Source organism: Haliotis rufescens, unplaced genomic scaffold (assembly GCF_023055435.1).
Source record: "Haliotis rufescens isolate VD_foot unplaced genomic scaffold, xgHalRufe1.0.p SCAF_1, whole genome shotgun sequence".
NCBI classification, from domain to species: Eukaryota; Metazoa; Mollusca; class Gastropoda; order Lepetellida; family Haliotidae; genus Haliotis; species Haliotis rufescens.
In genome coordinates this window covers 69,503,138-69,528,761 of record NW_025963779.1, presented here as the reverse complement: position 1 = coordinate 69,528,761, position 25,624 = coordinate 69,503,138, and the positions used below count along the sequence as shown (strand labels likewise).

Here is a 25,624-nt window from a genome sequence, read left to right as displayed (position 1 = left end):
TAAACAACAAACACACACACTTAGTAATATATGCCGCTTTAACAATAGGGTTTGAACCAGTGATAGGTGAAATGTCTGATGTTCACGAGATCAATCAAGTCACAGATCCGTGTAAGGCAATAAGGCTTGTTCGGGATCTACACTCTCTCGGAATCCCACACCGCTGATATACATTTCAGCTGTTTATTCAAATGTGAGTCTAACAATATCAATTGCATCACATTGGGCTGCATGTCTAAACATGATTGGTTTATGTCGGCTGACGCCCCATTGCATGATATACTTTCCTGTTCGACAAATTATATATTTGATTAACAGAAAGGGATAGTATTTCCTGAGATATCTTGGACCATTCAAGGTATGTATTACTGTTGGGTGAAGGTGTGAACATCATTATCATTCATTCACCAACAATGATGTTATGATATACATTTTCTGTCATGTAACGATCTCTGTGCATCAACATGTCTCTACCCGCTTTGTTCACGAGAGAGGCTGTATTGTAGATTGTACATAGAAATATTAGTAGGCGAGGAGAGGTGAAATGGGGTTTAACGTCGCGTTCTAGATTATTGTACTTCTATAGTCACGTGCATGCACCCGTGTGTGTGTGTGTGTGTGTGTGTGTGTGTGTGTGGCTGTGTGTGTGTGGCTGTCCGGCTGTCCGTACGGCTGTCCGGCTGTCCGTACTAATACTGATTTTATAGTGCTAGTCCGCTGAGATATCATGCCGCAGTTTAACATGAATAACCCACTCAGACACAGAAAACGGACTCCGAGCCGACTAGTCCTTGTTTTAGCCCCTTAATGCTGAGTATCAGACAGGGTATAGTCTGAAAGTTAATTTAAGATACCGACGTTTACTACAATATCTGAAAAAACTATCGGACCTACTCCAGTCAAAGTTGGTATGAGATTATTAAACAGTCATACAAACTGGATATTACATTTAAAGACAATCGGTGCATGAATAAAAAATCTGTCTATTTAGCTATCACTATATTTCATCAACAACCAGACCTGTTCGTCACGGGTGGAACGAACATTCATTGTAACAGCCATCTGCATAATGCTACCCCTGCGTCACAGGGCCATATGACACAGTTGAACAAATCAACTCAACTCAAAGGTTGCACGGGAATCACACACGCACGAATACGGTGTTAGCGTTGGGCTTCTGAAGCAGTTATTTAATAATATTTATCCAATATTGCATTCTTTTTCAGGTCATTGTTATTGACTTGAATGTATCATTCCTTGACACATTATTATATTTCATATGCATGCATCATGTTATTAGGTGTAATATATCATACGTAATTATTTATTTAGACAAATCATTGCTTTATGGTTTCGAAGAAAATATTTTCATATTTTCGTAGATGATTCGAGACTTTCGGGTCTGTTTCGGGTGAAAGAGAATCAAATTCTGAGCCAAGAATTGCACAAAGTGGACAAGATCCGATAACGACATGTACTACAAAGCACGAACCTGAAACTCGTAGATGATTCCTAGAAATTCTTTAATTTACAATTTTTTTCTAACGAATCCCAAGAACTACAAGAAGATTTGGGAATCAAATAAGATATATTTAAGATTCTAAAGAAATGATTAAGAATATGTACGAATATGTAAGAATTCATATCCGTGGTAATTCGGGCTATTACATGTCGTAGTGAAACAGGGGTATATGTATTGCACTATTCTTGGTCCCACGAAATGCCCTCGTCGTCAGATTCGGAGTCTGTGCTGTCACCTAAATGAACAACAACAGGCTGAACAGTAACTGCTCGGACACAGTCTTGTTTCCAATACTCTTCCTCAACTTTGATAACATGTTTGACACAGTTTGCCAAAGGTACATCTGTAATTTCTCCCATCCCTTTCAAGACAATCTGCTTGACGTCGGCAAGCTTGAAGGTCTTATTTTGCCGTGCGACCATATTTTTCAATCACCCGAGATTAGTTCGATGGGATTCAAGTCACAGTGGTAAGGAGGAAGTCTAAGCACTTCGTGACCGTGTTCTCTCAACATGTTGTCAATCAAATAAGAGGGCGGGGGTTTGTTCTGAAGAACCAGTTGGTAAAGTACTCATGGAAATGAAAAATAAACTGTTTTGCTGGATTTAATAATCGACACAAAGCATTACGTAGATGTAAATACGAAATAAGAAAACAACTGGAAAAGTACTAGTCTGGATTTGCTAGTTTTATCTCAGTGCTCAATTAAAGCGCTCGGTTCAAAATTATAATAAAGAGGTATCTATTCTGCAGTGGGACTACATCAAATTTCAAAACACAGTAGGTTTATCTCCATTCTACCATGACGGCAACAACGCTTTGAAAACGGCGCTCTGCAACGCGTAATAACACAGGTGCACAGGCCCGCAATTTTAGAACATTCCGAAAAGTGGTTACAGGTGTTATATATGTAACAATTATTACTAAAGTCCAAGATTAAAAACACCATAGTCGTGAGTAGTTAATAATAAGTGTTCAAAACACATAGTTTTTCAAAAGAAGTTGACAAATATAACGCCCCTAACTTAGTCCAAAGAGAGATGTTTTAATTTCTATCAAACTGTTGCACACTGTGGAATGGCAGTCGTTTCTCGGAAATTTGTGCGAGAGGTCATTTCTTGGAAATCGAACATGCCATCATTTCCATTGTAGGGGTGACGGGTAATAGAGAAAAAGGATTTAAAATGCTAAACGAATGTATTTCTACAGCAAACTTCATGAATTAACATTCTATTATACATTTAACATGTTTAAGTGTTATTATTTAGTTAGCAATTACCCCCAGTAAACAATAATAACATCAAAATAAATGCCTCTACACCCTGAGCTTGGATGTGGCGAACTTGACCTACATCACGGTTACTCACACCTCACAGCTGTCAATGGCTGACAATCAGTGTTTACATTCTTGGTAAAGAGTTTTAGAAAGAGGCAAGATGACAACCCCGATCTATGATGTGGTTCAACATTAACATATAGATTATCTGGGATTGATCGAGCCTGTTGGTACATCCATATGATTACCAATGTGACTATGACTGAACAGCCGCGTTTTAGGCTGCAGACGAGCCGGATATTTTGAAACGAGGAATCTGCATGGTGTGACCTATTAATTTCAAGATTTCACGGATCCAAAGCCGAATAGTGACAGAACTTAGATATTTGTGTCCCAGAAATAGTGGATTGTGTATGATTTTCTTAATTGTGCGTTTTCTGAAATGAATTTCATCAAATTTGATAAGCTGTCACTTCAGTTGGAACATGAAAAATTGTTTTCGTGGACTTGCGAGGGGAGTGTTTTCGGATGGACTTTCAAATACTCTCCTGACAAATTTTAACGGTGGTGGTTGACGGAGATGGCAACGAATATCGATCAGAAAAAGGTTTGTAAACATGTTGTCATGAATAAAGTTTTTTCAAACAATTTTTATAAAGGTGTTTTATTTTACTTCCATTGTCGGTTGTTTCAATGAGGAAATAGCTTAAATTGTTCCGATTCTGGTCACCATAGAACATTTCTCTAACAGTTTCATAAACATTTCATTTGTATGCAAAAGATATGCCTTCGTTAAATCTTTTAATGTCATCATCGAAGCAGTCAGGGTTGCGGCCTAGAACGCCCCAAACATCCGATATCAAACTACTGTATTTCCTCTATTTGACACTATACGCCGTCTATTAATTTCGCGAGAGCCCTTGACTCAGCGTGTATAAGAGACCTGTCTGGTATTAGAGACCCAGCGTGCATTTGAGGAAATATAGATATGTTTTACAGTTTATATGGGGGGGGGGGGGGGGGGGGTTGTTCGATCAGCAGCAATTTTCTGTGAATCGATATGTAGGCTACCTATGTATTCATACGCACGTTTTTTGTGTGAAAAGGCTTAATATTTTTGAAAGGGGTGTTTCCGTGGCAAAAAGGAAACCTCTTTTTAACCAATCAGAATCAAGCATTCATCAGTGTCATGGTAGAATACAAAATGTACTTTACAGGAGGTAATTTGTAGGCACTTTCAACATTCAAAAATAAAACTAAGTCCAAATTGACATGGCAGAAACAGGCTATAGGCATTATGCAAATGACGAGCAATGCGGTTGTTGTCCAACCACTGACATATCTCACCTTTGGTGGAATTTGAGGTTGGACAACGGTTAATAGGATCTCGACAACTGTGATAGGGAGCATTGTCCATAACCACCAAGGATTTATCAGGCAGTGCTAAAAGGAGCTGCTCCTCAACATAGGCAGTGAAAACCTGACTATTCATCTCGGTATGGTAGTCTCTGCCATCTGTAGATCTGGATCTGAACACTAGATCACACCCAGGGAGGAAACCTCTGTGGGAGCCTGCATGGAGGTCAATCAGGCGCTCCCCTTTACCAGGGGGGATCTTGCGCTGTGGCTCTCTGGTATCTGGGTGAGACCATTGGTAAGTCACTGTGTGGCAGGCGTTAACCCAGGCTCATAGCCTGCTTCTCGTTTCTTTTTAATAGTGCGCAAATAATGTTTCTTGGTACAGACATACCGAACGATAATATAATTGCAACAAGAAAACAGTGTTATCACAATTCCCCGCTATGGGGCACAATAGAATTTTGTTTGTTCACATAGTGAGCATAAACCATATAAAATTAGTCCCATAAAGCCTTAAGTAGGAAGATAGGAGATAGGCACTAGGGTCGCTTATTAAATTAATACAAACGGCCCCTTCTCTGGAAAAATTAATTTATGGCACCAATTATCGATCTTCAGCAAAATTTCAGTTCTCTAACTTAAACGGTTTTTTAAAAAGAAAATGTGTCCCCTTTGAGAAGCGCACGGAGGGACGGACGGAGAAAGTCCGTTCCTATGTCCCCCGCCCAATTTAGAGGCGGCGGATAATAATGTTAGCCAGGGTAAAGATCCGTAGGTGAAAAAGAAAGATGGTTGTGAATGATGATCCCAAAATGTGGGTAGTACATGACGATACTGTCGATCCTGTAAACGAGCGGTGAGATGAGCTTCCGTGAAAAGACCGGTACCGATCTTGAGACCTGTGACATCCCGTTCAAAGTCGCATCTCCGGCGAAGCTCATGGGGAGTTTTCGATGATCGCTCTCGCTGAATTTTCCTGTCTGTTTGGTGTGGGTTGAATGATACCATGGCAAGGCCGCTAGTAGTCTTGTAGAGATATGTGGGTTATTTTAATGGAAGCCATGTACACTAGGAGCGTTAGATATGATCTGTACCAAAGCTTGAATATCAGACAGAGAACGTAGATGGTAGAGGCCTATGCGATGTAGGCTGTCGTAACGTCTCCGAACAGATGGGAGTAATGCGTTAGGGCGATGATGACGATCTGCTGGAAAGTGTATCAATATTGAACTTGATGTCGACCCCTAGGAGAGGCGTAGTGATGTCAATCCCCTAGTTGATACCCGGGAAAAACGTCTTGATTTCGACCCTCGGGTCGATGTCGATCTGACTGATGATTCCAACTCGAATGGGGAAACTCGTGCGTTCAGGACTCTCTCTCTCTGCCCTCTGGAAAAAGTAAAGGGAAACATAAAAAATCTTCTTTGTCGCCGTGAGCGTCTCCTAGAAACCTAGGAAGAGACTAACTCCTATCGGGGGTCAGCATTCTCATCCCCGCATTGTTCATCCTGAGCAGGACCGCCTCCGTGGTCTAGTGGTAGAGCGTCTACCCGGAGAGCGGAAGTCTGGGGTTCGATCCCTGACCGCGTCATACCAAAAGACGTTAAAAGATGGTACTTGTTGTTACCCTGTCTGGCGATCGGCATTAAGGGGCTAAAACAAGGACTGGTCGGCTCTGAGTCAGTATACTGTGTCTGAGTGGGGTATTCATGTTAAACTTCGGCATGGTATCTCAGTGAGCTAGCACTATAAATCGGCATCAGTCCGGACTAGTACAAGCAGCCACACAAACAAACACACGTACATGCACGTCGCTATATAAGTGCAATAATCTTGGACGCGACGTTAAACCCCATTTCACCTCACCTCATCCTGAGCAGATTCGGGGAATGAAGTCGCCTCCCTGCTGAGAGTCTTGGACATGCTGTGAGGCTTGTGTGTCTCGATCGTCCTAACCTAATGGTGACTTCTTTTTGGTTAGCACTGTAAGACGATCTGTGGCTGGTGAAGATCCAGGTAGAGAATAAGTTCTTCGGCAACCCAAGCCTGGTAGAAAAGTTGACTAAGCTTGTCATAAGAGGCGACCAACAGGACCGGGTGGTCAAGCTCGTGGTTGATGTATGTCACAGTATCCCAAAGCGTAGGTCGATTCTCATGATGTCAATCACCGGATTGTGCGGTCCAGACTTGACCAATTACAGACCGCCGTCACGTTGCTGAATATAGCTGCGTGCCGCGTTAAACAACACAAGTAAACCACGTAGGCGGAGCGCGGTCGAAGTTTTGATAGAAAAAAAGAGGAAATAGTGACTGTATAGTTCTCCACAGAGAACAACGTGATAGTAGATGGCTTTAAGTAACTTCTGAGAGTTGAAAGTCCACGTTCTGTATCTCTAGATAATGACTTCGATCTCCGGACAGTGTCGTGTTACTGACATATGTGAATATAGGTGCAAAATTCTTCCTCCAAAAGATGCGTACACTGGGAGCATGTCGATCTGCAGGAGAAGTGCCTCGAGGTTGATCTTAATGTCGATCCCAAGGGAATGAGTGTTATTGTCGTTCTCCATGTCGATCCCTCGTAGGTGTATAGTCAGGAGCATGAAACCGCATTAATAGTAGTCGGTGACTGTCCCTGAGGTGAGTGTTTGTCTGGTGAGGGTCAGCAATCTTGTTTATAGCTGGTTCATCCCTGTGAGGAGCGGGTGATGAAAGACGACTCTCGGTTAGGGGTAGGGGCACGTTGTTTCATAAATGAAGGCCAATGTTCAGCTTCCTTAGGGACAGCTTTCGATCGCCGGTCTTCTGTCCATTTCTGACACTCGCGAATGTATTCACGGAAATCTTCCTCTGATAAATGGGAGCACTGTGAACATCGGTCTGAAGGTTTGAACAGGCCACGACAGGCACAGCATGAAGTGTGTGGATTACATACTAAACAACAAAAGTTCCTGTGACACCAATATTTTAGTGTATTTTTCAAACAAGTAAAGGTTGGTTTTTCAATTTTGTAGTACATGTATGGAATCAAGCCACAAAAACGCAACTGCTACAGAAAAGCATGCATTCCATGCAAGCCCCATGCATTTCACTACCCAAGAATGGGTATAAAAACATGTGCGTTAAAGGGATTCCATATGCATTGTTTAGCATCGTGCTGACAACAACCACTCAGAAAAACAACCAAATTACGCAATTATTCAACACTACGATATACACGCCTGTCCAAAAATGAGAGTCTGCGAGCAATTGGTACGCTTGAAGCAGGATCGAGTCAACGTGATGTTGCAAGACAATTTAACGGTCACAGAAACACCATTTGGTGTTTATGGCAACGTTGGCAACAGACGAATGCAGTCAGAGACCATCCTCGGAGTGGCAGGCCACGCGTAACCAATAATCGACAAAACAACTGGATTCGAACAACACACCTACGAAATCGATTCCAGACAGCAACAGTGACTGCAAGAAGCATCCCTGGCCTTCGACGAATATCTTCACAAACCGTACGTCGCCGCCTCAGATGTGCAGGGATTATCGCCAGAAGACCCGCCAGACGTCCCATTTTGACAGGAAACCACCGTCAAGCACGTCTAAAGTGGTGCAGACAGCGTCAACACTGGACGGCCATGCAGTGGGGACAAGTTCTATTCACTGACGAGTCTCATTTTCACCTCAGCCACAGCGATGGACGGATTCGAGTGTACAGACGTCAAGGTGAACGTTACGTCAATCATTGTGTCATGGAAGAAGATCGGTTCGGGGGCGGCAGCGTTATGGTATGGGGTGGGATTACAGCAAGACACAGGACCAGTTTGATAGTGGTAGATGGAAATATCAATGGACAGCGCTACCGCGACGAGATCATCGGTCCTGTTGTTCTACCGTTTTTGCGTCGTCATGGCCCAGGCATTACCTTTCAACATGACAACGCCCGGCCTCATATAGCTCGACTTGTTCAGGATGTTCTTCAACAAAACAACGTGAATGTTATCCCCTGGCCGGCTCGCTCCCCTGATCTCTCACCAATCGAGCACATGTGAGATGAGATAGATCGGCGCCTTCGTCAACCACGTGTTCCACAGACACTCCAGAAACTTCGAAACATGCTCCAGCAGATATGGACAGACATCCCACAGGACTTTGTGCGACGCCTGGTCCATTCCATGAGACGAAGATGTGTTGCTTGCATCGCAACCAGAGGTGGACACACACGCTATTGATTTGTAAATTGACATTTTGGCATGTTCATGTTTTTTTTCATGAAATCACGCATTTTCTGAAGTCAGTTTGGCAAATTAAACCATTTGAACACTTACAGGAGTCTTTTATCTGTTGCAAACCAAAATTGTTTCAGATTTGGTAAAAAACATAACTTTGCATTAAATCTTGTTCAATGTCACAGGAACTTTTGTTGTTCAATATATAAAGAAAACGTGACGTGCGCCTCCACCTCTTGCATCCCGGATGTTTATCTTTATATTTTCCTATTGTGAACTGCTCTATAAAGGTTGTAATCAAAAGAAGATGCCCCAACCACACGCCTAAAACAGAAAGTCGCATACTTCAAGCTTCTTTTTGAATAACCATGACCCCCAATTTCACATGCTTGATTATTTCTATTTGGAAACATGGGCACTTACTCTTACATACATCGCAAAGACAGAACAAAAGAAGCAGCACTACATTAAAAATAACAATTCAAGTGATGTGGACCCTTCAAAAAAGGTCGCTCCAAAGATTTTGAGTTGTCACAAACAAAAAAACAATTTCGAGTGAATCTGACCTTCAATATCAGTGAAAGTATAATAATAATTGGTGAGTATTTATTCGCTACAGCCACATCTCAGGCTGATAATGTTTGTGATGCTCTTATTGTGTGTGTGAACCAATAAGGTGAGACCTTGTGCTATGACCAAAATTTCCTTCGCGATAATAAAGTGTTATCTTATCTCGAGCTTTGACATGGCAAAACATTTCATAAGGTTTTAAAGGATTTGTATGTTTGTTGTTTAACGCCACGCTCAGCAATATTTCAAATTTCTGCCGGTAGTTTCTAAATAATCAAGTTTGGACCAGACAATCTAGTGATTGATTTTGCTAGCATTGATCCCTGTTGTCGCAACCAACCAGGTCACAAAGCCTGACCACCCAATCCATGGGGCCGTTTTATCATGACATTTGAATACATATGTTTGAGAGTGGGTTACAATTTACAATTTATCATCGCATCAGCATTATTTTAGCCATATAGCGACCTTTAAGAGTATCTAGGGACTTTGAAATTTATACATATTTTATCAGAGCATTGTCTTGCCATAAATAAATATCTGTAATGTGGGAACAACGTCACTTTCAGAGAGTGTCAAGTGACCCGATCAGCCTATCCAAATTCCAGCCATGGGGACGGCCTCTGCTGAGTACCTGATTCTTGATATGAATGCAAATGGGTCCAGTGGTGAAGGGATGAGCCAATCGAGAAAGAAGCACATTGCAGATGTGTTGAGAACAGAGGAACCTCTGCTAGTTTTCCTCCAAGAGTTCTTATGGAAACAGCGTATTCACACATGGGGCATGAATGTTCCAGACCATTTTAACAACATAGGCGACAAGGAAGCAGGTTTCATATTTGATGAGAGAAAAATAGAACTTATTAATCCATGTGATAAAGAGACGTTTGAGAGGGAAAGGATTAGCTTACTCAATCAGATCTTTGTTTTTACAAGACTTTGTGTCTATAAAATCAAAAGCAAAAAGGCTCCTAATTTTGAGATACTATGTGCCAGTTGGCATGGTCCTTATAAGATCACACATGAGAGAAAGGAACGTGTCCTTGACCTGATGCTCGAATATCTCCTGGGTCTGAAAGAAAAGGAGGGTAATATTCCATTGGTGATTGGGGGTGACTTCAACTTAGTGGCGTCTGTTGTAAGGAGCAGACTCCCATCTAATAGGGGTCTAGTGCTTCAACAAATGACACCAAATGACTATATAGATATGTTCATCACAAGCTACGATTTGGGGGAAATGTTTAGCATTTCACACTTTGAAACTATGACAGAAAATTCAGAATTTGACCATTTGCATTTGAAAATGAAATTGTCAAACATAAATGACCCTGAACTGCCAACAGGTAACAAAGGGTCACATGAAAGTTCAGGGGATGAAAGCAAACAGGAAATGAAACGGTCAGGTGAAAGTTCTGTATTAAACTTGTCACAATTTGAAAAGATAAGATCGCCATCAGGGGAAGAAAGCAAAAGGGAAGTGAAAGAACAAGGTGAAAGTTCTGGACAAAACTCGTCATCAGTGGAACAGAAAACATCGCCATCAGGGGATGAAAGCAAACACGAAATGAAAGGACCAGGTGAAAGTTCTGGGCAAAACTTGTCACCCGTGGAAAAGAAAACATCGCCATCAGGGGATGAAAGCAAACAGGAAATGAAAGGGCTGGGTGAAAGTTCTGGACAAAACTCGTCATCAGTGGAACAGAAAACATCGCCATCAGGGGATGAAAGCAAACAGGAAATGAAAGGACCAGGTGAAAGTTCTGGACAAAACTTGTCATCAGTGGAAAAGAAACCATCGCCATCAGGGGATGAAAGCAAACAGGAAATGAAAGGGCTGGGTGAAAGTTCTGGACAAAACTTGTCATCAGTGGAAAAGAAAACATCGCCATCAGGGGATGAAAGCAAACAGGAAATGAAAGGGCCAGGTGAAAGTTCTGGACAAAACTTGTCACCCGTGGAAAAGAAAACATCGCCATCAGGGGATGAAAGCAAACAGGAAATGAAAGGACCAGGTGAAAGTTCTGGACAAAACTTGTCACCATTGGAAAAGAAAACATCGCCATCAGGGGATGAAAGCAAACAGGAAATGAAAGGACCAGGTGAAAGTTCTGGACAAAACTTGTCAGCAGTGGAAAAGAAACCATCGCCATCAGGGGATGAAACCAAACAGGAAATGAAAGGACCGGGTGAAAGTTCTGGACAAAACTTGTCACCATTGGAAAAGAAACCATCGCCATCAGGGGATGAAAGCAAACATGGAATGAAAGGGTCGGGTGAAAGTTCTGGACAAAACTTGGAAAAGAAAACATCGCCATCGGGGGATGAAAGCAAACAGGAAATGAAAGGACCAGGTGAAAGTTCTGGACAAAACTTGTCACCATTGGAAAAGAAAACATCGCCATCAGGGGATGAAAGCAAACAGGAAATGAAAGGACCAGGTGAAAGTTCTGGACAAAACTTGTCAGCAGTGGAAAAGAAACCATCGCCATCAGGGGATGAAACCAAACAGGAAATGAAAGGACCGGGTGAAAGTTCTGGACAAAACTTGTCACCATTGGAAAAGAAACCATCGCCATCAGGGGATGAAAGCAAACATGGAATGAAAGGGTCGGGTGAAAGTTCTGGACAAAACTTGGAAAAGAAAACATCGCCATCGGGGGATGAAAGCAAACAGGAAATGAAAGGGTCGGGTGAAAGTTCTGGACAAAACTTGTCACCATTGGAAAAGAAAACATCGCCATCAGGGGATGAAAGCAAACAGGAAATGAAAGGACCAGGTGAAAGTTCTGGACAAAACTTGTCATCAGTGGAAAAGAAAAGATCGCCATCAATGGATGAAAGCAAACAGGAAATGAAAGGACCAGGTGAAAGTTCTGGACAAAACTTGTCACCATTGGAAAAGAAAACATCGCCATCAGGGGATGAAAGCAAACAGGAAATGAAAGGGTCGGGTGAAAGTTCTGGACAAAACTTGTCATCAGTGGAAAAGAAAACATCGCCATCAGGGGATGAAAGCAAACAGGAAATGAAAGGGTCGGGTGAAAGTTCTGGACAAAACTTGTCACCATTGGAAAAGAAAACATCGCCATCAGGGGATGAAAGCAAACAGGAAATGAAAGGGCTGGGTGAAAGTTCTGGACAAAACTTGTCATCAGTGGAAAAGAAAACATCGCCATCAGGGGATGAAAGCAAACAGGAAATGAAAGGGTCGGGTGAAAGTTCTGGACAAAACTTGTCACCCGTGGAAAAGAAAACATCGCCATCAGGGGATGAAAGCAAACAGGAAATGAAAGGGACGGGTGAAAGTTCTGGACAAAACTTGTCACCATTGGAAAAGAAAACATCGCCATCAGGGGATGAAAGCAAACAGGAAATGAAAGGACCAGGTGAAAGTTCTGGACAAAACTTGTCATCAGTGGAAAAGAAAACATCGCCATCAGGGGATAAAAGCAAACAGGAAATGAAAGGGTCGGGTGAAAGTTCTGGAGAAAACTTGTCACCATTGGAAAAGAAAACATCGCCATCAGGGGATGAAAGCAAACAGGAAATGAAAGGACCAGGTGAAAGTTCTGGACAAAACTTGTCACCCGTGGAAAAGAAAACATCGCCATCAGGGGATGAAAGCAAACAGGAAATGAAAGGACCAGGTGAAAGTTCTGGACAAAACTCGTCATCAGTGGAACAGAAAACATCGCCATCAGGGGATGAAAGCAAACAGGAAATGAAAGGACCAGGTGAAAGTTCTGGACAAAACTCGTCATCAGTGGAACAGAAAACATCGCCATCAGGGGATGAAAGCAAACAGGAAATGAAAGGACCAGGTGAAAGTTCTGGACAAAACTCGTCATCAGTGGAAAAGAAAAGATCGCCATCAGGGGATGAAAGCAAACAGGAAGTGAAAGGACCAGGTGAAAGTTCTGGACAAAACTTGTCACCTGTGGAAAAGAAAATATCGCCATCAGGGGATAAAAGCAAACAGGAAATGAAAGGGCCAGGTGAAAATTCTGGACAATATATACCTGTCACCAGTAGAAAGGAGACATCACCATCAGGGGATGAGTGAGTGAGTGAGTTTTTTTACGCCGCTTTTAACAGTATTCCAGTAATATCAGCTTAATGTGGGAGGAAAGCCCGAAGTGATGCAGGTCTGAGACGTTTACCACTTCGGTGAAACCCACGAGCACGGGTATGGTGCTGACAAACCTAGGAACAAAAATAGGGCGAACCGGGATTCGAACCCCCAATCATAGGTTTCTGGCGTGCCCAAGAGACGCAACTCTGCACAGCGAATCGCGACGCCTTAGGCGACTGGGCCACCCGTACCCCCTCGGGACGTGAAGATGCATCTGTTAGGTCTAGGCTGATAAGCCAGTGTCCTTTCTTCAGCGTCGACCATAATTTCCGTATGGACTCCATCTTGATTTTTTGCGGGGGAACCAGATATCTCTTGTCTTTAGGCCTACAATCATCCTCATCTCATCTTCGGGACTAAGAAGACCGCAGATCAAAAACCCTTGGTGTTGTTGGTTTCTTTTAGTTCCCGAATGGCTCGCTTCTTTTTAGTAGTTTCCTTACGGCAAAATCTGCAGTCGCTAACGTGGCTCCGACCAGGTGAAATCTTCTGCCCACGGCATGTGTGTTCAGGATCGGGTGTTTCCTGAAGTGTAGCTTGTATCCGTGAGCCACGACTTCTAGAATCCAGGTCGGGCGTAACTTGCTTCCAATTTTCGGCTTATGACAGTAGACGCCCTCCCACTGTTCCAGGAGTCGGCATTATGTTGTAAGACAGTAGGCGTAAATCGCAGTCCATAGACATAACCAGGTCGAAAGGGTCTATATAACGTCGGAGGGGGTGGTAAGGAAGGCAGAACTTGCGTTCACCTCTGCCTCCCGGGCCCACTTGCACAAAGCGATCTTAGCGCTAAGATGATCGTAACTCCCATACTTTAGCATAGGCTTACAATAGTCTTAGCGCTAAGATAGCTTTGTGCAAGTGGGCCCCGATCTTCCACGGCGATTATATCCCCGTTTCTTGTAATCTGGTTGGCGACACGAATCCTGGGAAGACTGTCAATTGTCGTATAAATCCTTCCCGGACGGGACAAACTTCTTAGGAGGCTGTTTGGACGCTGATGTTTTATAATCCGAGGGACGCTTCTGACATTGGGATGATTCATGAGCTTTAGCAGCTAAGTCTATAGTTGAAGTTTGGAAACGTTCTGCTGTGTCTTGTTTAACTTCATCTATGACGTGTTTTAATTTCCCATAGAATGTTGTGGTCGCTGATATTGGTTGTGCCATAATAAACTTGGTTTGGTTTCACGCGGCTCTGGATCTGGGCTAAAAGTTGTTGACGTTGTAGCCTCAGAAGTTGTGTAGAAGTCCAGACTTGGGAGGAGAGTAAGTCTTCCTGCATCCTGACAATCAAGTCTGGGAGGCTATGGATGAGTCCGAATTGATCAGTCCTAATAGTAGTCATGGCGTAACTCCTTCATAGGATGGTTGTAAAGGTGGGATGATGTGTCGGATTCCGGCGAGAAACCAATTTATATAAGCTCCCATATCCATAGAGTATTTGGAGACCGATGTCAAATCGTTGAACCGCGATGCCGATAACGTAACATTCGTGTCGGGATTTCACACCAACGTGTAGAAGTCTTCATCCATTCTTGGGAATTCCGGAAGTTTAGCCTCATGCTTCCTATATAACTTCCGTTTCATAGGTGGTAAAGGTAGCCGTAAAAGGCGACTATGCTTGTCGTTAGAGGCGACTAACGGGATCGGGTGGACAGGCTGATGCATGTCATCGTATCCCAATTGCGTGGGTCGATGCGCATGATATCAATCACTGGATTGTCTGGTCCAGACTCGATTATTTACAAGCCAGAAACCCATGAAATCAGTGTCTAGCTGTGACGTAGCTAAGGCATTTTATAAGTTTTGGCAACTTTGGATATATAAATTTCGAAACAATTTTGCAAGGGCACTGGGCATAGCCAAGCCGGATCAGTAGCCATATCTGTGCTTGTAGACCTCTGCGGCAAAGGGCAGTTACTCTAGCGGACAGACCGATGGATTGCCGCGAAATTCAAGTAAAAAACAATTGTTGTTTTGCGTATATGTTGCTTCGCCACTATATAAGAAACAGATTTCAGTTGGAACTATATTGGCTACTGTCACTGTCAGACTGACACATCACTTACCCTGTAACGTAATAAATATTAATGCGCGCATTCCAGGAAAACTCGCAATGCCAAGGCTCGCTAAATACAATGTTTATTCCTAATGCAGAATATTTACCATCTCAAAACACACTCGCGTGATAACCTCTATGCATCGAGTACATTGTTTATACATACTGAAACAGGTTAGACAGATGGCACCTTATATTCCAAAGTCCTGATATTCTGAAGTTGAATTGAGGCCGAAGTAACCTCGACTGTGACAGTGACAAAACCAGTGACAACAAAACCGTTTATAGCTGCAATGAGGAGTTGCATTAAAGATACAATGTGACAGAAAACTTTTAGTTCGAAAGGAATTAATAGATAAAAGACATTTCACATTTATCACAAGCGTATTCTGGACATTTCATATTTATCATTGGATTGGTTCCAGGTTATCGTCCATTAGTTAAAATTAGTCACAAAATCAATAGAGAGATGGGCAATCTGGCACGTAGGCTTCTGTAGGCTTTTTCAGATTACGACACACATGAGTTCATGGTCAGATCTAACTTTTAACGAATCCAAATGAGGTATGGTGACATGTGACAAAGACAGGCCAGGCCCGAACACTATAAAATGATACTTTAACAATAGGAGAAGAGAGTGCGGTTTGCAATCGATCGAGTCAAATCTCGATCATTCTAAGTTTTCCCCATTTAGTGACGAGTCTGGCCGGTCTGATCCTATCCTGTATTAGTAGATGGGCTGAGAGTAAGTAAAACTATGTGAGTATAAAGCTAATGTTGCGTTTCTTTATTATGCGAGTATGAATGCTGATGGAGACAACTTGGAGTAAGCGTCTTTAGACCAATGATGACGATTCATTTATTCTTGCCCGTAATATCTCATATTGTAATGGCTTGGTTTCAACCGTTTCACGGACCAGTTATTTGTGAGTGTTATTAACGGTTGTCAGTAGGGTACAGTGAGAAGATCAGACTATAAAATGGTTACGAATTTGAAATATGTTATCATAATAGTTATCCCCCTTTTCCAGATACCGAATTACAAGGCGAAAGTATATTTCTACTTATTACATCTCATTATTGTGACAATATTGAATTAATTATTTTTCTGGAGAGACAAGACCTGTATTTGAAATTGGGTTCTCTCATATGATGGTCATATGATGGTCACTTGGTTACATTTCATTACATTATTCTACTATTGTGTATCTTCTATATTACTTTCTACGTTCAATTACTATCGGTGTTTCAATGTGTGCTCTCAGTCCATCCCTTTATTATATATGTTGGTTTTGGTGTTATTAACAACAAAGCATTTACTGAATGTTGTAAGTTAGAATTTTTAAAGTTTATCCGACTGTACTGTTGCAGCAGTCTATGGCTTTTTGCGATTTGTTCGTGCTTATTAATGTCTTTTTATTGTTATATTGGTCTACGCAAGTAATGAATGGTCCGGAAATTCGATTCCTGCCGTTATGATCCTTAAATGCCGATATGCATATGCCAGAAGACTATTATTGTTTATATAGTCTTATTTTTACAGACAGTAGTCTGAGCTGCAGATGTCACATCTTTATATGTATTAATTAGTCTATGGCTTTTTGCGATTTGTTCGTGCTTATTAATGTCTTTTAATTGTTATATTGGTCTACGCAAGTAATGAATTGTCCGGAAATTCGATTCCTGCCGTTATGATCCTTATATGCAGATATGCATATGCCAGAAGACTATTATTGTTTATATAGTCTTATTTTTACAGACAGTAGTCTGAAGATCAGACTATAAAATGGTTACGAATTTGAAATATGTTATCATAATAGTTATCCCCCTTTTCCAGATACCGAATTACAAGGAGAAAGTATATATTTCTACTTATTACATCTCATTATTGTGACAATATTGAATTAATTATTTTTCTGGAGAGACAAGACCTGTATTTGAAATTGGGTTCTCTCATATGATGGTCATATGATGGTCACTTGGTTACATTTCATTACATTATTCTACTATTGTGTATCTTCTATATTACTTTCTACGTTCAATTACTATCGGTGTTTCAATGTGTGCTCTCAGTCCATCCCTTTATTATATATGTTGGTTTTGGTGTTATTAACAACAAAGCATTTACTGAATGTTGTAAGTTAGAATTTTTAAAGTTTATCCGACTGTACTGTTGCAGCAGTCTATGGCTTTTTGCGATTTGTTCGTGCTTATTAATGTCTTTTTATTGTTATATTGGTCTACGCAAGTAATGAATGGTCCGGAAATTCGATTCCTGCCGTTATGATCCTTATATGCAGATATGCATATGCCAGAAGACTATTATTGTTTATATAGTCTTATTTTTACAGACAGTAGTCTGAGCTGCAGATGTCACATCTTTATATGTATTAATTAGTCTATGGCTTTTTGCGATTTGTTCGTGCTTATTAATGTCTTTTTATTGTTATATTGGTCTACGCAAGTAATGAATTGTCCGGAAATTCGATTCCTGCCGTTATGATCCTTATATGCAGATATGCATATGCCAGAAGACTATTATTGTTTATATAGTCTTATTTTTACAGACAGTAGTCTGAAGATCAGACTATAAAATGGTTACGAATTTGAAATATGTTATCATAATAGTTATCCCCCTTTTCCAGATACCGAATTACAAGGAGAAAGTATATATTTCTACTTATTACATCTCATTATTGTGACAATATTGAATTAATTATTTTTCTGGAGAGACAAGACCTGTATTTGAAATTGGGTTCTCTCATATGATGGTCATATGATGGTCACTTGGTTACATTTCATTACATTATTCTACTATTGTGTATCTTCTATATTACTTTCTACGTTCAATTACTATCGGTGTTTCAATGCGTGCCCTCAGTCAATCCCTTTATTATATATGTTGGTTTTGGTGTTATTAACAACAAAGCATTTACTGAATGTTGTAAGTTTGAATTTTTAAAGTTTATCCGACTGTACTGTTGCAGCAGTCTATGGCTTTTTGCGATTTGTTCGTGCTTATTAATGTCTTTTTATTGTTATATTGGTCTACGCAAGTAATGAATGGTCCGGAAATTCGATTCCTGCCGTTATGATCCTTATATGCAGATATGCATATGCCAGAAGACTATTATTGTTTATATAGTCTTATTTTTACAGACAGTAGTCTGAGCTGCAGATGTCACATCTTTATATGTATTAATTAGTCTATGGCTTTTTGCGATTTGTTCGTGCTTATTAATGTCTTTTTATTGTTATATTGGTCTACGCAAGTAATGAATGGTCCGGAAATTCGATTCCTGCCGTTATGATCCTTATATGCAGATATGCATATGCCAGAAGACTATTATTGTTTATATAGTCTTATTTTTACAGACAGTAGTCTGAAGATCAGACTATAAAATGGTTACGAATTTGAAATATGTTATCATAATAGTTATCCCCCTTTTCCAGATACCGAATTACAAGGAGAAAGTATATTTCTACTTATTACATCTCATTATTGTGACAATATTGAATTAATTATTTTTCTGGAGAGACAAGACCTGTATTTGAAATTGGGTTCTCTCATATGATGGTCATATGATGGTCACTTGGTTACATTTCATTACATTATTCTACTATTGTGTATCTTCTATATTACTTTCTACGTTCAATTACTATCGGTGTTTCAATGCGTGCTCTCAGTCCATCCCTTTATTATATATGTTGGTTTTGGTGTTATTAACAACAAAGCATTTACTGAATGTTGTAAGTTAGAATTTTTAAAGTTTATCCGACTGTACTGTTGCAGCAGTCTATGGCTTTTTGCGATTTGTTCGTGCTTATTAATGTCTTTTTATTGTTATATTGGTCTACGCAAGTAATGAATGGTCCGGAAATTCGATTCCTGCCGTTATGATCCTTATATGCAGATAAGCATATGCCAGAAGACTATTATTGTGTATATAGTCTTATTTTTACAGACAGTAGTCTGAGCTGCAGATGTCACATCAATATATGTATTAATATTTCTATAGTTGGTATGGTACTATTCACTTGTTGATCGTGAATTACCAGTACCTTTAAGTGTTGTAGATGATGGCCGTACCCCATTCTATAGGGCGGAGAGTCAAGCACTTCCCCCGCTGTCGTCTGGTCCACGCCAAATTGTTAATCTGGCTTCTGGCTACACGCTTGCTGTCGATGGTGTACGCTGTCCTATAACCTCTGCCGATGAACACAGACCGCAAGCCACAGAGGGTTATCCATATGTGTCAGCTACCCCGACGTCTACATCTACAGGTGCTCATGACCCCCGCATACACGCTGTGACTCTATCGGCATACAACATCTTTAGACAGCAACCAGTCAACACTCAAGCAGTGTCAAGAAAAGTCGACCTCTCGCTTTGCCACCCCAGCCAAGGACCAGACTGTGTGCATAGGCCGTGTGTTTTCAAGGATTCAAGAACGTTGGACAGCGTTCAGCCAATTGACTTTTCGAAACAAAAAGGAGCCAGTGAATTCGATTGGGACCAGCCACAAATACACTTTCGTGAATGGTGGTGCCATATTGTGGCCATGTGCAGTGACATTTGACATTTATGCATCGCTATTAATTAATTCTACATTGTATTTGAATAATATTTCGTGGTGATTCTGCTTTGTGGTTATACGAGGTAACATAGGATCATTTCTCTTATTCTTTACCATGTAAATACATTTTGACTGTTAGAGAATTCGCTGTTTTCCGGATCTTTACAAAAACAATGAAACTGGTTACAATTTGATATGGAATGATCGATCCTGTTTTACTTCTATTGTGTTTAGTGTGATTGTATTTTACATCTCAGACCTGAACTCGTGGTTATGTCTTCCGAGCTGTGGGCAGCTCTTGTCCACAGACGGAGGATGTTATAAGGTTAAAATGCGTCTCAAAAACATAAGAAACTGGTTACAAATAAAACCGTTTATAGCTGCAATGAGGAGTTGCATTAGAGATACAATGTGACAGAGAACTTTTAGTTCGAAAGGAATTAATAGATATAAGACATTTCACATTTATCACAAGCGTATTCTGGACATTTCATATTTATCATTGGATTGGTTCCAGGTTATCGTCCATGAGTTAATGAAACAAGCAGAGAGATTCAAGATATATTTCATTTGGAGCATCCGGAGCGAGTCACAAAATCAATTGAGAGATGAGCAATCTGGCACGTAGGCTTCTGTATTTTTCAGATTACGACACACATGAGTTCATGGTCAGATCTAACCTTTGACGAATCCAAATGAGGTATGGTGACATGTGACAAAGACAGGCCAGGCCCGAACACTATAAAATGATACTTTAACAATAGGAGAAGAGAGTGCGGTTTGCAATCGATCGAGTCAAATCTCGATCATTCTAAGTTTTCCCCATTTAGTGACGAGTCTGGCCGATCTGATCCTATCCTGTATTGGTAGATGGGCTGAGAGTAAGTAAAACTATGTGAGTATAAAGCTGGTGTTGCGTTTCTTTATTATGCGAGTATGATTGGTTTGGTTTTGGTTGGTTTGTTGTTTAACGCCGCACTCAGCAATATTCCAGCTAAATGACGGCGGTCTGTAAATAATCGAGTCAGGACCAGACAATCCAGTGATTGTTTTATGCATACATGTAGCCAGCTTAGCACACCTCACCACTTACAACTCAAATTTGATAATAAAGGCGAGCTTCTGTGCATCTGACAATAAGGCATAATCGCGTACCTTAAAATGTTGCTGTGATGTATAAAACGGAACTTATTGTTTTTCTTTGATGCCAGTTTCCAACTATTAATAGGAACTGTGCACTTTTATACAACCTTTGTGTTCCCGTGGGCCCAGATTACTGCTGGAGAGCGAACTTGCCTACAGCACAGCGTATAAAGGTCTACAGATTAGTACACGCTGCATGTACCTACATGTGGAGGCGGCAGACAGTGTGGACATATCGGAGTGTACACGTATTGTTCAATATTTAGGTCAGTACATTCCCAAATCTATTTATAGAACATAACGCGATGAACTGCGCCTTGCTCTCCGAGAGAGAAGCGTTCCATTTTCAGATTTGGAGTTGACTTGAGGTGGTCAGGATTGGTACTGTGTCTGTGGACTGTTTCGTCACTAATCATCTCCTTAGATTTGCATGTAAACGTAAGTATTGAGTACATTATGTATACATACTGAAACAAGTTGGAGCGACGACGTCCATTAGACAAGGAAGTAATGTAAGGGAAGATGGTTATATGTCCGATCAGGGTGTGTGTGTGTGTGTGTGTGTGTGAGTGAGAGATGTAAAAATTGTCGCAAAAGACAGGCGTGTGTGTGTGTGTGGGTGTGTGTGTGTGTGTGTGAGAGAGAGAGAGAGAGAGAGAGAGAGAGAGAGAGAGAGAGAGAGAGAGAGAGTAAAAAATGCAAAATCCATGTACCAAAACTAACATAGATTTAAACCTCTTCATTTGGTGTCATCATTGGTCCAGTGGTCTTGTGGGAGCTAAGGTTTACACACCAAAGACTTCATTTGAGAGAAATCAAGGCCACAAGCAAAGTGAAAGGTTAAATCAAGGAAAATATTACCTGCATCACTTTAGACTTTCCTCCCATAATAGGCTCACCTTGGCGATATAAATGGAACACAGCATTAAACCCAACGTACTCACACACTCATTTCAGTTTGGACAGGAATGGATGAGAAATTGCAACAAAAAGTTTTCAAAATGGCTGCTGTCGTCTTTGGACAATTTGTGTAGAACCGGGTTGGTTGGTTGGTTGGTTTGTTGTTTTACGCCGCACTCAGCAATATTCCAGCTATATGACGGCGGTCTGTAAATACGGTCTCTAATCGAATCTGGACCAGACAATCCAGTGATTGACATCATGAGTATCGATCCACGCAGTTGGGATCGATGACATGCATCAACCAAGTCAGCGAGCCTGACCACCCGATACCTTTAGTTGCCTCTTACGACAAGCATGGGTTGCTGAAGACCTATTTTAGAATCGGGAGGGAAAGAGATTGGTTCCAAGGAACAGTTTCATGTTCATCGATGTAGTGGTTTCGGAGAAGACGTTGACGACGGATGCCGGACTAACATGCCATGTATTAACGTAAAATGTATAAGGAAAGCCTTAAGTGTTAAGGGTCATAGTTAAAACATTGGTGAAAAAGCACAAGCCCTCAGCTAAAGTGCTTTCAAGGATCATTATCAGGGCATATCTTTGATTCGTACCTATGTTTTGATTGTTTGTTGTTTAACGCGCACTAAGCAACATTCCAGCTATATATGACGGCGGTCTGTAAATAATCAAGTCTGGACCAGACAATCCAGTGATTGACATAATGAGCATCGATCTACGCATGCATCAACCAAGTCAGCGAGCCTGACCATCCGATCCTACATCGATCTCCACCATGGGACATTATACTTGCTCTAGAAATACTTGTCACCGATATTTAAGGTCAAATTCACACTCTATGTATGTGATAACCGTTATGTTTCATTTTACGCCCTATGCAATCTGTTTGGTCGGATAATTAAGACTGGTTATTGTGAGCAACGATCCACTCGTTTGGCGTTTGATGACACATAATCTCCAAGCCTTTAAAAGTTTTTGAATATTTTACCATAGCAACGACTTATAAATAAAGCAATAAATATCTATAAAACTTCAGTTTCAGCGACTGTAAAGTGATCAAATCAGCCTACCCAATTTCCAGCCATGGCGGGAGCCCCTGCTGAGTACCTGATTCTTGATATCAATGCTAATGGAGACTCCGGGAAAGGGATGAGAGAAAAGAGAAAGCAGTACATTGCACATGTGCTGACAACACAGGTTCCTTTGGTGGTTTGCGTACAAGAGTTCCTATGGAAGGGTATTCACTCAAGGGGATGGGCAGACTTGGATGTTCCAGACCATTTTCAGTATGCAGGTCACAATGAAGCAGGTTTCATATTTGATACGAGGGAAGTCACTTACTCACGGATTGACAACAAAGCATCTGTGAGAAACATGTATGATAACATGGTGAAGAGAAGTGACATCGGCTTGGATTACTTCGAACTGCCAAGACTTTGCGTCCATAAAATCAAAAGCAAAGGGGCTCCTAATTTTGAGATCTTATGTGCCAGTTGGCATGGTCCTCATAGGGTGCCAAATGAGAAGAAAGAAAAGTCCCTTGACTCGCTGGTCAAGTTTCTTCTGAAGCTGAAGGTAGAGGAGGAGAATGTTCCTTTGTTGCTTGGGGGTGACTTCAACTTCCCTGCAGCTAAAGTAAAAAGCAGACTCCCATCTGACGGTAGTCTAATGCTTAACACACCAGATGACTCGTCAATAGACATGTTCATCACAAGCTCCGATATTGGGAATATGTTTACCATTTCAAAAGTTCACACCATGAAACGAAATTCAGCATTTGACCATTTGCATTTGGAGATGCATTTGACAACGATAAATGCCACTGACTCTGAAGAACAAATTAGGACAAAGGATTTGTCAACAGGGGACAAAGGGTTACGTGAAAGTCCTGGACAAAAGTTGTCAGCAGTGAAAAATAAAATATCCTCACTAAAGGATAAATCCAAAACGAAAATTGAAGACAAGAAGGAATGAAAGTGGCAAACGTCAGGTCATCAAAAGAGGGTGAATTTACAAGCAGGTGACATTCTTTCCATTGTATTAATCAAGTCTGTACCTGACAATCCAGTGATTGATAATATATCCTGTCAGTCGACTCTTTTGGCAAGCATAAGTTGCTGTGGACCAATCTGACCCATAATCCCCATATGGTTTGTATGGACTCAAATGTACCGTAATTGGGAACATTTCCCATCCTAGTAGTCCAGAAAACATCTTTCAAGCCAAACGTTAATTTAAAACAGTATTCTGATTAAATAATATATATATCGAGGACTCGACCATATGAGGCCATTATCTTTTAAGGATGATCTATGCTGAACTCTCGTTCTGAAGAGTAGTTTTTTGGTTGTTAAATTAAAGCCCATGAAAAAGTGAAAACCTGTGCTAATTAGGTGATAAGAGAAGATGGGGATGGTAATGCCCGAAACGAATCTGTAGTGGTGAATGGATTCAGAGAATTTTAGCATAAGAGATAGCATGGAGGCACAATACAATGGACAATCAAAGACTTGAGTAACCCTGGTATTCGAACTGGAATCGCTGTCAAACGACGAAGTAAGAGGTTGACACTGGACCCATCAAGGCAGCAGGTAATGCCTGCAAGGGGTGGTGATCACTGAGAATGCCTGCAAGAACAGACTGTCACTGATGTTGTCTCATTTCAATTAATAACAATAAGGCAGCTGCTGAAAGATGTAGAAACACATTTTGCCGCACCAAACATTCGTGTTTGACCAAGTGATTGCTGTCATCTTAAAACAACTTCATGTATATTAGGAAAAGATACAATTTATCTTTTATATGCATTTATATGATTTTTAAGTGCTGATGTCTGTGGATTTGAGGCTGCCATTTTATATGTATATTTTGTGTGTGTGCACATATAAGTATGAGTTTGGAAGGCCATACAAAATAGATCATCTGCTCCTGGAGCATATTTTGTTTTTTAGATGATCAGGCACTTTATTTTGTTCATTTAAAGTTCAAACCAGCAAGGTATTTTCTTTTTATACCTTGAAGCTTATCATACAGTTTAATCCTAATACACAAAATTTGAAATGTATATTTGCAGATAAACATGTGACCATGTATATTTTTTTGTTTAAGCTGTCATATAGCTGGAATATCCCAAGGATCATTTAATCATGTCATTTTCTATAAGGGAGTCAATTTGAATATTGGATCCTCTGATAAATAAATATCAAATGGTGTTATGTGATGGTCTACTATTGCTCTACAAGAATGATAAGTAGTAGTGTATATTTATTTTGATGTTGATAAGGTATTGGAATGATTGATCTAATATAATAACATGATAATCAGTCAGTAATTCAATTTGAACTACGTAAAAGTAGGCTAAACGCATGCATATCATCTCACATTACATCAAGACTAGCGGTTGTGGGAAGATCATATTTTCACCCTGGATATCCAGTCTAGGTCTGTTGTTGCTGGAATATTGCTGAAAGCAGCGTTAAATCAAACTCACTCACTCACTGTTTGGGACCATTGACCACTGTTGCTGCTAGGTGAATATTATTATCACTGACTGTTTGCTGTCACCACTGCAGGATCGGGTGGTCAGGCTCGCTGACTTGGTTGATGCATGTCATCGATCCCAATTGCGTGGATCGATGCTCATGATAATAATCACTGGATTGTCTGGTCCAGACTCGATTATTTACAGACCGCCATCATATAGCTGGAATATTGCTGAGTGTGGCGTTAAACAACCAACCAACCATCCTTACTGCTATTCTTCTTTATACTGCCATCGAATTTTGTACTGTCACGCTGTTGTGTATTTACTTTGCAGTAATATATATTGATTTGTAAAACTAT

At 40.8% G+C, this 25,624-nt stretch overlaps 2 protein-coding genes across 3 annotated transcripts; both read left to right on the top strand.

Annotated features, from left to right (window-relative positions):
* Positions 1-101: 101 nt before the first annotated feature.
* On the top strand, positions 102-13,042 carry LOC124134061 (hornerin-like). Of its 2 annotated transcripts, XM_048400098.1 has the most exons (3): positions 102-358; positions 9,517-12,648; positions 12,712-13,042. In XM_048400098.1, exons 2-3 carry the CDS (start codon positions 9,558-9,560, stop codon positions 13,008-13,010), a joined length of 3,390 nt encoding a protein of 1,129 aa, XP_048256055.1. In that variant the 5' UTR covers positions 102-358; positions 9,517-9,557; the 3' UTR covers positions 13,011-13,042. The 2 variants fall into 2 exon arrangements, with proteins under 2 accessions (XP_048256055.1, XP_046354650.2); XM_046498694.2 differs by having other exon boundaries at positions 104-358; positions 9,517-13,042.
* Positions 13,043-20,753: 7,711 nt separating this feature from the next.
* LOC124134062 lies at positions 20,754-24,996 on the top strand. Its single transcript, XM_046498695.2, has 2 exons — positions 20,754-21,298; positions 22,818-24,996. Exon 2 carries the CDS (start codon positions 22,865-22,867, stop codon positions 23,753-23,755), a length of 891 nt encoding a protein of 296 aa, XP_046354651.2. The 5' UTR covers positions 20,754-21,298; positions 22,818-22,864; the 3' UTR covers positions 23,756-24,996.
* Positions 24,997-25,624: the final 628 nt, after the last annotated feature.

Coding starts and splice junctions, on each gene's coding strand:
- LOC124134061 (XM_046498694.2), top strand. CDS start 9,558: ATGGGGACGGCCTCTGCTGAGTACCTGATTCTTGATATGAATGCAAAT.
- LOC124134062 (XM_046498695.2), top strand. CDS start 22,865: ATGGCGGGAGCCCCTGCTGAGTACCTGATTCTTGATATCAATGCTAAT.